Here is a 12612-nt window from a genome sequence, read left to right on the forward strand (position 1 = left end):
AGTTTAACTTATTTCTGGAACATTTGGATTTTGTTGAGGTAAAGGGTGAGTAACAAGTCTGTACACATTAGCAAAAGAAGGTCAGTTTACTAATTTTTTCTCTAGAACAGTGGTTCTCAGGGTCAGCAGTATCTGCATCACCCGGGAACTTGTTAGAAATACATATTCTTAGCCTGAACCCCAGACCTACTGAATGGAGTGGGAGGAAAAGTGACAATCTGTTTTTTTCAGAAGCGCTCCAGGCAATTCTGACATAGGCTAAAGTTTGAGGCACACTGGTATAAGGGGGGAAAAAAAACCCATATGTTTCAGAGTATGAAAAACATGGTTTCGATCACAAAGCCATGTGATTTTAGACACATCATCTATTTCTTGGTCATATCAGCAGGTTTCCTGGTTAATAACTTATCTCCTTAGCTGGCCTCATGAGTGGATAAATGCTATTTACATGATACTTGTTTATCTGTTATACTGACAGTATATCCCCTCCAAGTGATTTGGATGCATGTTTAAGTTTGAAAACCAATGGTCTGTAAGAAGCAATATATTGAAAGCAGACCAGCTACAGAACTTGTAGTGTTCCATATAGAATTAAAATGCAGGGTGCCTTGTTAAAAAAATGAAGAACTTCAAGATAGTGACAGAAGAGCATTAAACCAAGCATTTAAATTGCAGAGCCCTACTAACCCACAAGCCTACAACTACACTGGTCCAATGCCCAAAGAGTAGCTTCTGCTTGCGTCTAAACACATCTTTTTTTTTTAATGGAAACAATACAATGTCATGAAAGTAGGCCTTATTTTCCCCTCAGACACTGCCAATCTTACCTCCTGAGCTGTCGCTCTCCATTGACAGATCATGCTCATTAGCCTCCCATTTTTGCTCACTGTTGTCTTCCTTTCAGCTATCCCAATGCAACTGTACTTCAAGATCCAACTTAAGATCACCATCTTCCATGACGTCTTCTCTTACTACCTTAATTTTCTTAACCTTTTCTAAACTTTCCTAGTATTTTTAATGTCATCAATTTAGCTTTTTCTAAAAAATGAATAACTGCTGATCATTATGTTTATCTTGTTTTTCGAGTTAGAATGTAAACATCTTAAGCATTGTGGTGATGCCATCATCATGCAATGGAAAGAGCACAGGCTGTTGAACTTAATAAACCCTGGGTGTAAATTCCCTCTCTCACTTACTAGCTGCAATACAGGTAAATTAATTCACTTTTGGGCCTCAGAATCTTCATTGGAAGAATGGATAATAAGATTAGCTTTATTAGGTTGTTTTGAGAATTAGGAGAGATAATATATATAAAGCCCCAGGCATATATAAGTGCCCTCAAATATTAGCTCTTTAATGCAGATACATTGGATGTATCCCACCATATTTCTGATTTTGCTTCAGCAAACAGACAAGGGCTGAACACGAAGTCACTACTCAATAAACATTTGCTCACTGGAAACTGACTGTATTTAATTTTTTATGTATTATTTTACATGCACCCAGGAAGTAAACCAATCCTGTGGAGAATTTTCTATAAAATGTTATCTCTGACTTGTTTGTAAATTCTTGTATTCACATGATGACTTTTGCAAAAAATAAAAGTTTAATTTTGTACAATATTTTATATTGCTACACTTATTATCTTACATGGGTAAAAAGAGGGATAGTCTTATTTCCAATGAGGCGACAGGGAAGTCTGGCACTAATAGAATAAGGGATTACTCTAAATTACACAGAACCAGTGTAATTTAATATCCACTGAAGGGTCCTTGAAGCTGGGTTTAAATTCAGATATGCTGACTCCTTGTCCAATCTTTCCCCCCACTATATCTGACAATCTCTGGGAAACAAGAATATACTTGTAAAGTATATGCAGGAATAATTATTTTAATTTATTAAAAGGGTACAAGTGAAACTATTTTTTTATGCTAGCATATAGTTGGCATTCAATGTCTGTTGAATTAAAAACAGCGTGTAAGGTGCCTATTACCGTTCCAGGTTCACTGCAGCACATACTTACTAAGAATGAGTTAATATTTAGGGGCACCTGGGTGGCACAGCGGTTAAGCATCTGCCTTTGGCTCAGGGTGTGATCCCGGCGTTATGGGATCGAGCCCCACATCAGGCTCCTCCGCTATGAGCCAGCTGCTTCCTCTCCCACTCCCCCTGCTTGTGTTTCCTCTCTTCCTGGCTGTCTCTCTCTCTGTCGAATAAATAAATAAAATCTTTAAAAAAAAAAAAAGAGTGAGTTAATATTTAAATTCCTCTTTTTGATAAACGTATTTTAATGGAACCATTTTCTCCTAGTGAAAATTTAAGGACCAGGTTTACTATTTTTAAGACAATTTCAAATTGGGGCCTAGCACATCATGATTGAAAGCTGCTTCCCTACCCTCCCCCTCCCCACCCATGTGGATTATTATACTTCCTTCTGACTGGTGCAAACCACATTTTGCCTGCCAAACTGATGGCTGAAAGACCCCTGAGGACTTTCTGTAGCCTCCCAGCCACAGCTCAGAAACCCAAAGCCGTTTCCACGTGAAACAACCAAACACAGTCTACTAAACCTGAGGTCCGCTACAGTGACGGCTCCTGCATAAAGGGCGAATGAGAAGGCAGCGCCCCCTTTCCTCCCACCCCCTCCTCGTCGGCAGCATCCTATCGCTTTTCTTTGTCGTGCGGTCCGCGCCTGGGATTGGTCGGAAACGGGACCAGCGCGGGACCAGAGCGCACGGGCCGAATGCCGAGACTTGTCCGTCATGTGCTGCCGCCGGTCCACCCCGCCTCTCTGCGCGCTTGGCGAGGCTGGGGGGGCGGGGCCCGAGAGCTGCTGCGCCTGCGTTGTGGGCGTTCTCCCGGAGCAGCAGCTGCCGCCGCCGCCGCCGCCGCCGCCGCCGCCAGCGCCGCGCCACTGCCGCCTCCGTGTTCGGGTGTAGAATTTGGAATCCCTGCGTCTCGTTAACAATGAAGCAGAGTTCGAATGTGCCGGCTTTCCTCAGCAAGCTGTGGACGCTTGTGGAGGAAACCCACACCAACGAGTTCATCACCTGGAGCCAGGTACGGGTGAGGGCACAGCGGCCTCCGAACCCCCTGACTAACCGCCTCCTCTCTCCCTCCCGTGGGGTTGTCTCTCGCGGCCTGCGACTCGATGCCTTTTGCGAGGTCCGCGGCGCGGGGTGGCGGGGTGGCGCGGGCCCCGGCGTTCAGGCTCGCTAGGGACCCCTTGTATTGTTCGCGCCGGGAGCCGCGGGGGTCCCGGCCAGCGCCGCTGGCTCAGGCCGCGGTGGGGGAGGGGCGGCCCGCGCCGGGCGCCGCGGCCCGGGAGGCCCCGTAACGGACCGGCCCCGTAGGCGTTCGGAACCGGCCCGGCTGGACGAAGGCGGCCGGCTAGCCGAGGGCGAGGGAGCCACGTTACTGCACACTCATTCTCCGTCCTCCCTCCGGCTTCGCGGGTTACGAATCTCTGAGGGCACAGGCAGTCCTGGGCGCGGGGGGTTGTCTGAGAAATCTTTACCTCAGCGACCTGATTCTCACTAAAAAAAAAATACACTGTGCTTTGCACCTGAATCTTTATGAGGAGAGCAGTCAGGGATATAGGCAAGTGTTCAAACGCAGTAAACGCAGGTTACTGGTTATCAATAGGTTTCGAAATTTTACGTAGAAAATGGTACATCATTCTTTGGAAATTCTGAGCCATTTGTAGAAACGGATTTTTATGATTATTTTAATAAAAGTGCTCTAATATATACGTGTTCACTAGCTTAGAACCTAGAGTGAATCACTAAATTTCACTGAATGGTTGCTGGGAGAGTGGTGTATGATGCCTGATTACTGGTTTGATCCCAACTCTGCCACTCAACAGAGATGAGATGACCTTAGTCAAGCTCCTTATCTTGTCTGGTCTAAGTTTCATCGTCCTTAGGATGAATGGGTTGGGTTGCCTGAGTGATCCAAGACTTTTCTAGTTCCAAATACTAAGATTCTAAGCAGAATGATTATAACATTAACATGCATTTGCGTTCAAATGCATTCTCAGGCTGTTGGAATCATTTTGTGAAGTGGGGTGGATATTTCTTACTGTAGATGATCATCTCTTTGGGGTATTTTCCTGTTTAGAGGGCTGGAGAAGAGTAAGTGAAAACTACCCTCAGGGTGCCTGGCACCTGTTAAGTGCTGATTAAATGTTACCTCCTCTCTTTCTCTCTTCCTTTTCAATTCTTTTCCTGTTGTAGGAGCTCTCAGTTTTACTTACTTTTATCTTAAGAGGGAGCACTGTATTGAGTACATGAAGTTTTTGACTACTATAACACCGTATTCTTTATCATATTACTGTCATATGTTCTTTTTTAAATACCTCTTCTAGGACTTAATTTCCTGAAGGTCAGTCAGTATCATCAGCTGGATGGTGTGTATTAAGCATTTGATGAATTCTGTACAGTTGTACAAAGAACGGTGAAAATAAGGAAGCCAGCCGCCAGCGTACACTTAAAAATAAACAGATGTCTCATGCTTTTCATCAGTCAGAAGGATTAAAAGTTGACAGGGATGGATCAGCACAGTCTGCTGTTACTCAGCCTTGTATTCATATTAGAGATTGGCCTGAGAGTCTGTCCCCCACCCAAGCTGATTTATACTTTTTTAGCTTGTATGGCCATTTAAAAATAATTCTTATTTATCCCATTATTAAGTCTAAGCCTGTGTTTTACTAATACTTAATGGGACAGTTGAAATATAAATTCAGTGAGGGCAGAGACCGTGTCTGTGCCAAGGGCACAGTAGGTATTTAATAAATGTTTGATGAATCAATGGAATCCTTAGACTATGTAATGAAATGGTGGGAATGATAAAGATAGAATTATGCCTGAAAAGAATCTTAGAGATAATCCACTTCAGCCTCATTATTGTATAGATGAGGATTTTAAGCTTAGGTTAGATTTCTTATCCATAATTACAAAGCTAGCCATTATTGGAGGTGGGACTCTAACATAGATTTCTGACCTCCCGGATCAGTCTTCCGTCAACAGCACGTCACGTAATACAGGTTGGTACAATATTTAGTGTTGTATCAAGATGTTACTCTTTTGCAAGTCAGTGAACAATTCTGGATTAATGTCTAGGGCTTAGCTTGGTTGCTTAGGAAGTCTGTCTCTATAACTTTCCCACAGATTTTTCCAAAAGCGGTGTTAACAATGAAATGAAAGGTAAAACTCTAAACAATGATGTTAAATGGAAAAAACAAAGTAAGTTACTCTCATCTTTTAGAAGTTGCTATTTATGATTGTTTCTGGTTTCCTTCAAAGATGTTTTGCTGAATTTCTGTTGAGGTAATTTAGCATTTATACTATCTGAGTGAAAATCATATTAAGACCTTTTAGAAGCAGCAGATGTTTTGGAAACCAGGCAATTTTTTATGCATTTTTTTTTCACTTGTGGAAAATAATTTACTCCTCTAGCTTGAGTGTAAGGTAAAGGGGGAAAAACCCAACTGCAGTTTGAAAAGCTTGGTTTAATATTCCTGAGGACTTACTTTTTCTTGAAACTTGTAGTATGACAAAAATGAAAAATGAAATAATACCTCTATTCTCATGATTAATTATAGAAATATAATATTCCGAGCAATCAAAATTATACTAAATGTGTTATTGATTCAAACAACAGAAATGTCTTTAGATCCAGAGCGTCTTTAAAACATTTGTACATATTTTATTTTTTCCCATATTCTCCCCTGAAAGGTTTCTTTCTCTTTTTTGTTTTTACATTTTCTGTAACTTCAAAATTTTATATAGCTATTTTGGCTCTGGTAGGCAGTCTGTTGTCAGAATCAGGGACAGAGATAATACTGTTGGACAACCTAAAGCTGTTTTAAATGTAACCGACTCCTAACAGAAGGCACCGGTTTAACTTGGAAGCAACTGCAGAAACTTGATATTCAGGGACAAGAGGTTGTGGAAGTTGGAAGTTCTTGCCATTGATCGTGAGGAACAGCCTTTACTGTTACTGAAATCTGATAGTCAGTGTATGTTGAAGTGAAGTAGTTATAAAAACAGGAAAGAACTGGAAGTCATTGTTTTATTAGTGTTATTACCTTTGTCTCTGTTCTTCAGCTTGTTTGAGAAGACCAAGAAATGATTTCCACTAAAGACCTCCATACCCTGCGTGCCTGGGTGGCTCAGTCGGTTAAGCGTCCAACTCTTGATCTCAGTTCAGGTCTTCATCTTAGGGTTGTAAGTTCAAGCCACACATTGGGCTTTATGCTGGGCGTGGAGCCTACTTAAAAAAAAAAAGGACTCATACCTATCTGGTCCACCTTTTTATGCCCTTTGACATTTTCTATTTCTCCATGCCTCTCAAATTAGCAGAGACAAATCGGGAAATAGGAAGGACATGGAGCAAAACCAGTATTAGTCTGGTGCTTCCTAGCTATTTTGGATGAATTTGAGCATCCAGAACTGGATGTTTGGGTATCATTTTGAACTTCCCAGCAACTATTGTATTATTACACTATTCTCAAGTAAAAACAAGAAAGCCACAGCTGTGGCAGAATAGGAGTGAAATCCATCGTAGATGAGCCTACAGAAAAGTTGGAAGATTCATTGATGAGTATTTTTATTTGTATACATAAGAGAATGACCTAGAGACTCAGAAGGAATGGTTGGTGAACATTAAGAAGTTATGGACTGTTTTTTAAAAAAAGTTACAAATTTCTATTTGGAAAATGTTTTAAAGTAATGGGACTGGAAGATTATTAGTAAGAATATTTTGGATGTTTTTAACTGACTACCAGTTCAAGCAGTAACCACTGTTATTATTTGGAAACTTGCCAACCTTTATGGGTAAAACCTAAAAAGAAGCTACCCATCTCTCCCACCTCACTCAGTAATGGCTTTCTGCCCCTTGTGGAATGTGTTGGGAGAGTTCTGTAGTGTATTGTTTGAGCCTCCCAGGTTTAAATGGCAATAAGGTGGGATTTTTGCATTCAGGGGTTATCTACTAATTTTAGAGTGGAGACCGAAGGAAAACCATAAGCAGAGACACAGAATACGAGCTAATGAGGGTTGTATGAGAGGGAGAGCATGTGCAGATTATTCAAGGGGCATTCATTATTTCATTTGATATAATCCAAGAGTTGAGCTTTTAAAAAGATACTTTGGTCCACTTTGGCCAACGATTCCTTTATTTGATCACTCACAAATATTTATCATGAATATGTTGTGACCAGACAGTGACCAGACAGTGTCCTAGGTACTAGGAATTCATTCAGTAGTGAACAAAGTGGCTTCTTAGAACTTATATTCTAGTGGAGGACACTGATAATTAAAAAGTAAGCAAACACAGATAATGTAATTTTCAGTTAGTGGTAAGTACCATAAAGGAAATAAAGCAGGGTAAAGAGAGATATCAGGGTCCAATTAGGAGACAGATGTTGCATAGTGTAAAAGAAGGAAAGAACTGTTTTTAAACATTTTAAACAGAGAAAGTTTAGTAGAATTACTATATTGGGGATTGGAGTAAAAACTCTAAAGAATATGAGATTGGCAGTTATAAAAAGAGTATGATCACATCTCACTTAATGGCAAAGAAGGCACTGGTGCCACACTGGTGGAACTTACTGGAAGTTCATCCTTCAGAACTTGTGGAGAAATACACTTTCTAAGGCAGGGGTTGGCAAACCATGGCCCATGGGCCAGTCATCTGTTTTGTAAGAAAAGTTTAATTGGAACATAACTATGCGCAATCTGTTTACATATTGTTTATAACTGCTTTCTTGCTACAACGGCAGCCGTATGACTTTATGATCTGCAAGCCCAAAATATTTACTATCTAATGCCTTAAGAAAAGGTTTATCAGCCCTTGTTCTAGAGCACCCTTGACATCTGTTCATGGGGACATGTCTTCCCAGATATACTCTGATTCGAAACCTCCAAAGGGAGAGAGAATGCTGGGGGAAGCTGTTGGCCTTGTGCTGCATGCACTGTAGGAACCTGCCGTTGTTAAATAACGAGGTATTAGGAAGGAGAACCCCCTTCTGTTGTAATATCTCTCCAGTGTCTTCTATTGACAAAGCTTATCACCATGCCATCTAGAAAAAGATGTTGAAGGGACCCAGCTCTGTATTTGTAATGAATTTGGAGCAGTAAATTGATAAACTAGCACATAAAATGACTGGGATTTTTGGTTATTTTAGGTAGAGTCATGAGGAAAGCCTCTCTGAGGAGATGATGTTTGAGCAGAGATCTGAACGATTTGAAAGGATGGGCCAGGCAAAGGGGAATGCCAAATGTAAAGGCCTTGAATGTGGCATGTTCATGTGATTGGAGAAGGCCCATGTGGTTAGAGTATCTGGAGAATGTAAGATTGAGGTCAGAGTAGGCCGGAGCAGATGGTGTAGGGGCTTAGGGCTATGGTAAGGAGACTGGAAATCTAGGTAACTACTTTGTAGATTATCATAGTTTTCCACTATGGTATTGAAAATAGTGTGGCTGAGACTAGTGTATTTGCAAGTGGAGATGATGAGAAGTTGTTGGATTTGATATTTACTTTAAAGGTAAAGCAGTAGAACTTACTAATAAATTGTCTGGAGTTGCAGGAAAGTCAGAGAAGACTTAAGAATGACTCAGATTTGGCCTGAACAACAAGATAAATGATGACACCATTTGCTCAGATTGGGGAGTATTCAGAGAAATGCAGGTGGAGATTGTTTGGCTATATTAACTTTGAGATTACAATAGACACTAGTGTTAGTTGAAAATTGTTTCATTTAGCTTACATTTCGTTGACCACACTTGGTCAAATGACCATGCCTAATTTCAGAGGAGGTGGGGAAGTTCAGTGCTAGGAAGGAGAACAGGAATATTTTTGAACAGCCTGAATGACTTCTACACTCCCAAGACATCCAAGTGGAAATGTTGAGCAGGATGTTTGAATTTAAGACACTGGCATTCGGGGTGGAGTTTGGAGCTTATGAGTGGTAAAGCCATGGGACTGGATGAGATCACCTAGGGAGACAGATGAAGATAGAAGAAGCTGAAAGACAAGCCATTCTGATTTTTAGAGGGCATATGAGAAAAAGAAAAAGCTAACAAAGGAGATCGAGAAGAAACTGCAACAGGAGGAAAAACAAGGGAGTGAGATCATAGAAGTTAATGGAAAAAAGTGGTTCAAAAATAGAAGATGATCAGCTGTGTGAACTGCTGTTATGAATATTCTTACATACTTCTCTTGGTGTATATAAGCAGGAATTTAAGGTATATATACTTACATTGAAGATTGGAATTGCTGGAAAATAGGTTATGAACTGTTTAGCCTGAAGGTAGTACAGATTGTTTTCCAAAGAGATTAAATGGTTTTATACTCCTGTTAGCCAAGCTTGAGATTTTCCATTAATCCACATCTTCACAACTTGATATTATCATTCTTCTTAATTTTTTACCAATCTAATAGATGTAAAGTATAATCTGAATGAGGTGTTAATTTATATTTCCCTGATTAGTAATGTGTTCAAACACCTTTTCCTATTTATTGGCCATATGTGTTTCCTATTCTATGAAGTATTTGGCCATTTTTCTGTTGGGTGACTTGTCTTTTAATATTTGTATGAATTCCTTGTATATTCTGTATATCCAATCTTTGGGTCTATGTATTGCTTATGTCTTCCCCCAGTTTGAGACTTATCTTTTCCTTTTGATGAGTACAAGTTTTTAATTTTAGTATAATATATTCTTCTTTTATGTTCCTTCATGATGTTTTTTCTTACCTCTTCCTCAGGGAAAGAAAAATACTTTTCCATTTCTCTTCTTTTTTTCTGAAAGTTTTAAAAGTTTGCATTTTATGTGTAAGTCTAATTCACTTGTAATTGATTTTTGTGTGTGGTGTGAGGAATCCAGTTTCATTGTTTTCCGTGTAAATATTCGGTTGTCCTAGCTCCTTCATTGAATGCTTCCTTCTTTCTGTGGTAATGTGTATTGCTCGCTCTGTCTTATAGCAAAATTACAGGTAGATATTGTGATTTTTTGTTTCTAGGTTCTCTATTCCATCCCATTGAACAGGGTTTTTTTTGCCCTTATCACATGTCTTAATTACTGTAGCTTTATAGTGTCTTGCTTTTGGGAGGGCAGCTTATCCTTCAGGAATACCTTGATTGTTGTTGGTCTTTCCTCTCCTGTATATGTTGTAAAATAAAGTTCCATTAAAAAAAACTTACTGGGATTTTAATTGGAATTGCATTGAAACTATAAATCAAATTAGGGAAAATGGACGTCTTTATGATATTGAATATTCCTATAAACAAGACATGTTTTTAAATTCATTTTGTTTAATAAGGTTTTATATTTTTTGGTAATTAGGTCTTGCACGTGTTTGTTAGATTTTCTTCTTAGGTATCTTAAGATGTTTAAGTGGTGTCCGTTAGTTAAAATTACATTTCTGGCTGTTGCTGGTAGTTAGAAATACAAATAACATTTGTATGTTGATAATAAACTAGTGAGCCAATCATTTTACTGATTTGGGGTCTTTAAGTATACATCCATGCATTTGTGAATGATAGTTTTGTTCTTTCAGAACTTTGTACCTTTATTTATTTATTTATTTATTTTGCAGTGGCTAAGACCTGGTATCAAATAGAAGTAGTGATCATGGGATCCCTTTTTCTTATTTTTAAAAGGAATGTTTTTCATATTTCCCTCTTAAGTTATTAGCTGTTAAAATTGACAGTTTTTTAATTTATGTTTTTCTTGTTGATGTCATAGAGGGGAGAGGGGCATGCCAGGAGGGAGCATACAGGAAAAAAGTTGACTTTGCTGAGTAGGAAGATGGATTTGAAATAGACAATAGGTTGAGAACATAGTGAATTAAAGAACATCATGTAAAAATGTTAACAATTGAAAACTTTAAGTGTGAAATTTGAGGTGGTTGGGCCAGAGATGTAGATGTGATCGTAGATAATAAATCATACTTAATAAAGTCAGGAGTTAGATACACTGGTGTGGATGAGATTGCCTAAGGAAAGAGTGTAAAGGTGTCATGATCAAGGATAGCAATCTAAAAAACACTACCTCTTAATAGGTGAATACAATTGAAAGAAGATACGGGATAGGAGACCCAATAATATATAGTTTCAGATCCAAAAGAGTAGAGGAGGGGATTGTCAGTAGTGCCAAATGAAATGCCACAGAGAGGTGTGGGAAGATCAGGACTGAAAAGAAGGCATTGAATTTGGCATTTGACATTTTAGAGAAAAATGGTTTGAATAGATGAGGGAGAATGAAACCAATTTTGAGCAAGAATATGTAGATGGTACTAAATTAGAGAAAATATTTGTTAAATTTTGCAGTGAAGGACAAGACAAATGGGGTGGGTAGATTGAGAGGGAAGTAAGGTAGAGGGAGAGTTTTTTTAAGATAGGAAAAAACCCGTGCATTTTTAATTTTAATAGTTATTACCTAATAACCAACTCTGATTATCATCAAACTTTTAAAATTTTGCCAGTCTAATAAGTGAAAATCACTATTTGTTTTGTTCTACATTCAATTATAATGAGATTGGGCTTCTTCTAAATTTTAAGATTTTTTTTTTTTATTTGACAGAGATAGAAACAGCCAGCGAGAGAGGGAACACAAGCAGGGGGAGTGGGAGAGGAAGAAGCAGGCTCATAGCGGAGGAGCCCGATGTGGGGCTCGATCCCATAACGCCGGGACCACGCCCTGAGCCGAAGGCAGACGCCCAACCACTGTGCCACCCAGGCGCCCCTTCTTCTAAATTTTACATTGGGTTTTTCATCTTACTGATTTGTTAGAAATTTTTAATCAATGCAGTTAACTGTCATAAATATTTAAAATATTTTGTTAATTGACTTTATTGAATTTTAATAATAACTCCGTTATGAGTTAAGTTTAGTTTCAGAAACAAGTAATAGAATTTCAAACAATAGGGGCACCTGGGTGGCTCAGTTGGTTAATCACCTGCCTTCCGCTCAGGTCATGATACAGGGACCCTGGAATTGAGCCCTGCATCTGGCTCCCTGCTCAGCGGGGAGCCTGCTTCTCCCTCAGCCTGCCGCTTGCTCCCCCTGCTTGTTCTGTCTCTTTCTCTCTCTGTCGAATAAATAAATAAAATCTTAAAAAGAAAAAAGAAATCCAAACAATAGTTTAAACAGAATAAAAATGGGTTTTAAGTCTGAAGATACCTTCTGGTCTTTTCAGCCATACTTAGTTTCTCCACTTCGGTGGTTGTTGAAGCTCTAGTCTTTAGCTTCAAGTTCCAAGCAGGGATGTGGGACATAGGGTTTGACACTTTGGATCTTTCCCCTTTTAGAAGCTTTTCTGGAAGCCCTACTCAGTCTATTTTATTTATATCTTAATTGCCAGGTGTGTATTTGGCTGCTTCTGTTTGTTAGGGTGACTGAGAAGTGTAGTTGCAGCATCAAACAAAATTATTCTGTTAGTAAGAAAGCTTTTGCAAATGGATCTCTCTTTTTAAGGCTAAATGATGTTTCATTGTGTATGTGTATCACAGTTTCTTTATCCATTCTTCCATTCAGGAACACTTAGGTTTTCATATCTTGGCTATTTTGAATAATGCTCTAATGAACATGGGAGCACAGATAACTTTGTG

The 12612-nt window shown here is 39.4% G+C and overlaps 1 protein-coding gene across 4 annotated transcripts in view; it reads left to right on the plus strand.

Moving 5' to 3' along the window:
• Positions 1-2854: 2854 nt before the first annotated feature.
• Positions 2855-12612, plus strand: part of HSF2 (heat shock transcription factor 2) — a 34439-nt gene continuing 24681 nt past the window's right edge. For all 4 annotated transcript variants that reach the window (XM_034669059.1, XM_034669060.1, XM_002919684.4 and 1 more), the window contains exon 1: positions 2855-3060. In XM_034669059.1, the coding sequence (XP_034524950.1) occupies positions 2968-3060 (93 nt within the window). In that variant the 5' untranslated portion in view covers positions 2855-2967. The remainder of the gene's footprint in view (positions 3061-12612) is intronic.

Source organism: Ailuropoda melanoleuca, chromosome 10 (genome assembly GCF_002007445.2).
Source record: "Ailuropoda melanoleuca isolate Jingjing chromosome 10, ASM200744v2, whole genome shotgun sequence".
NCBI classification, from domain to species: Eukaryota; Metazoa; Chordata; class Mammalia; order Carnivora; family Ursidae; genus Ailuropoda; species Ailuropoda melanoleuca.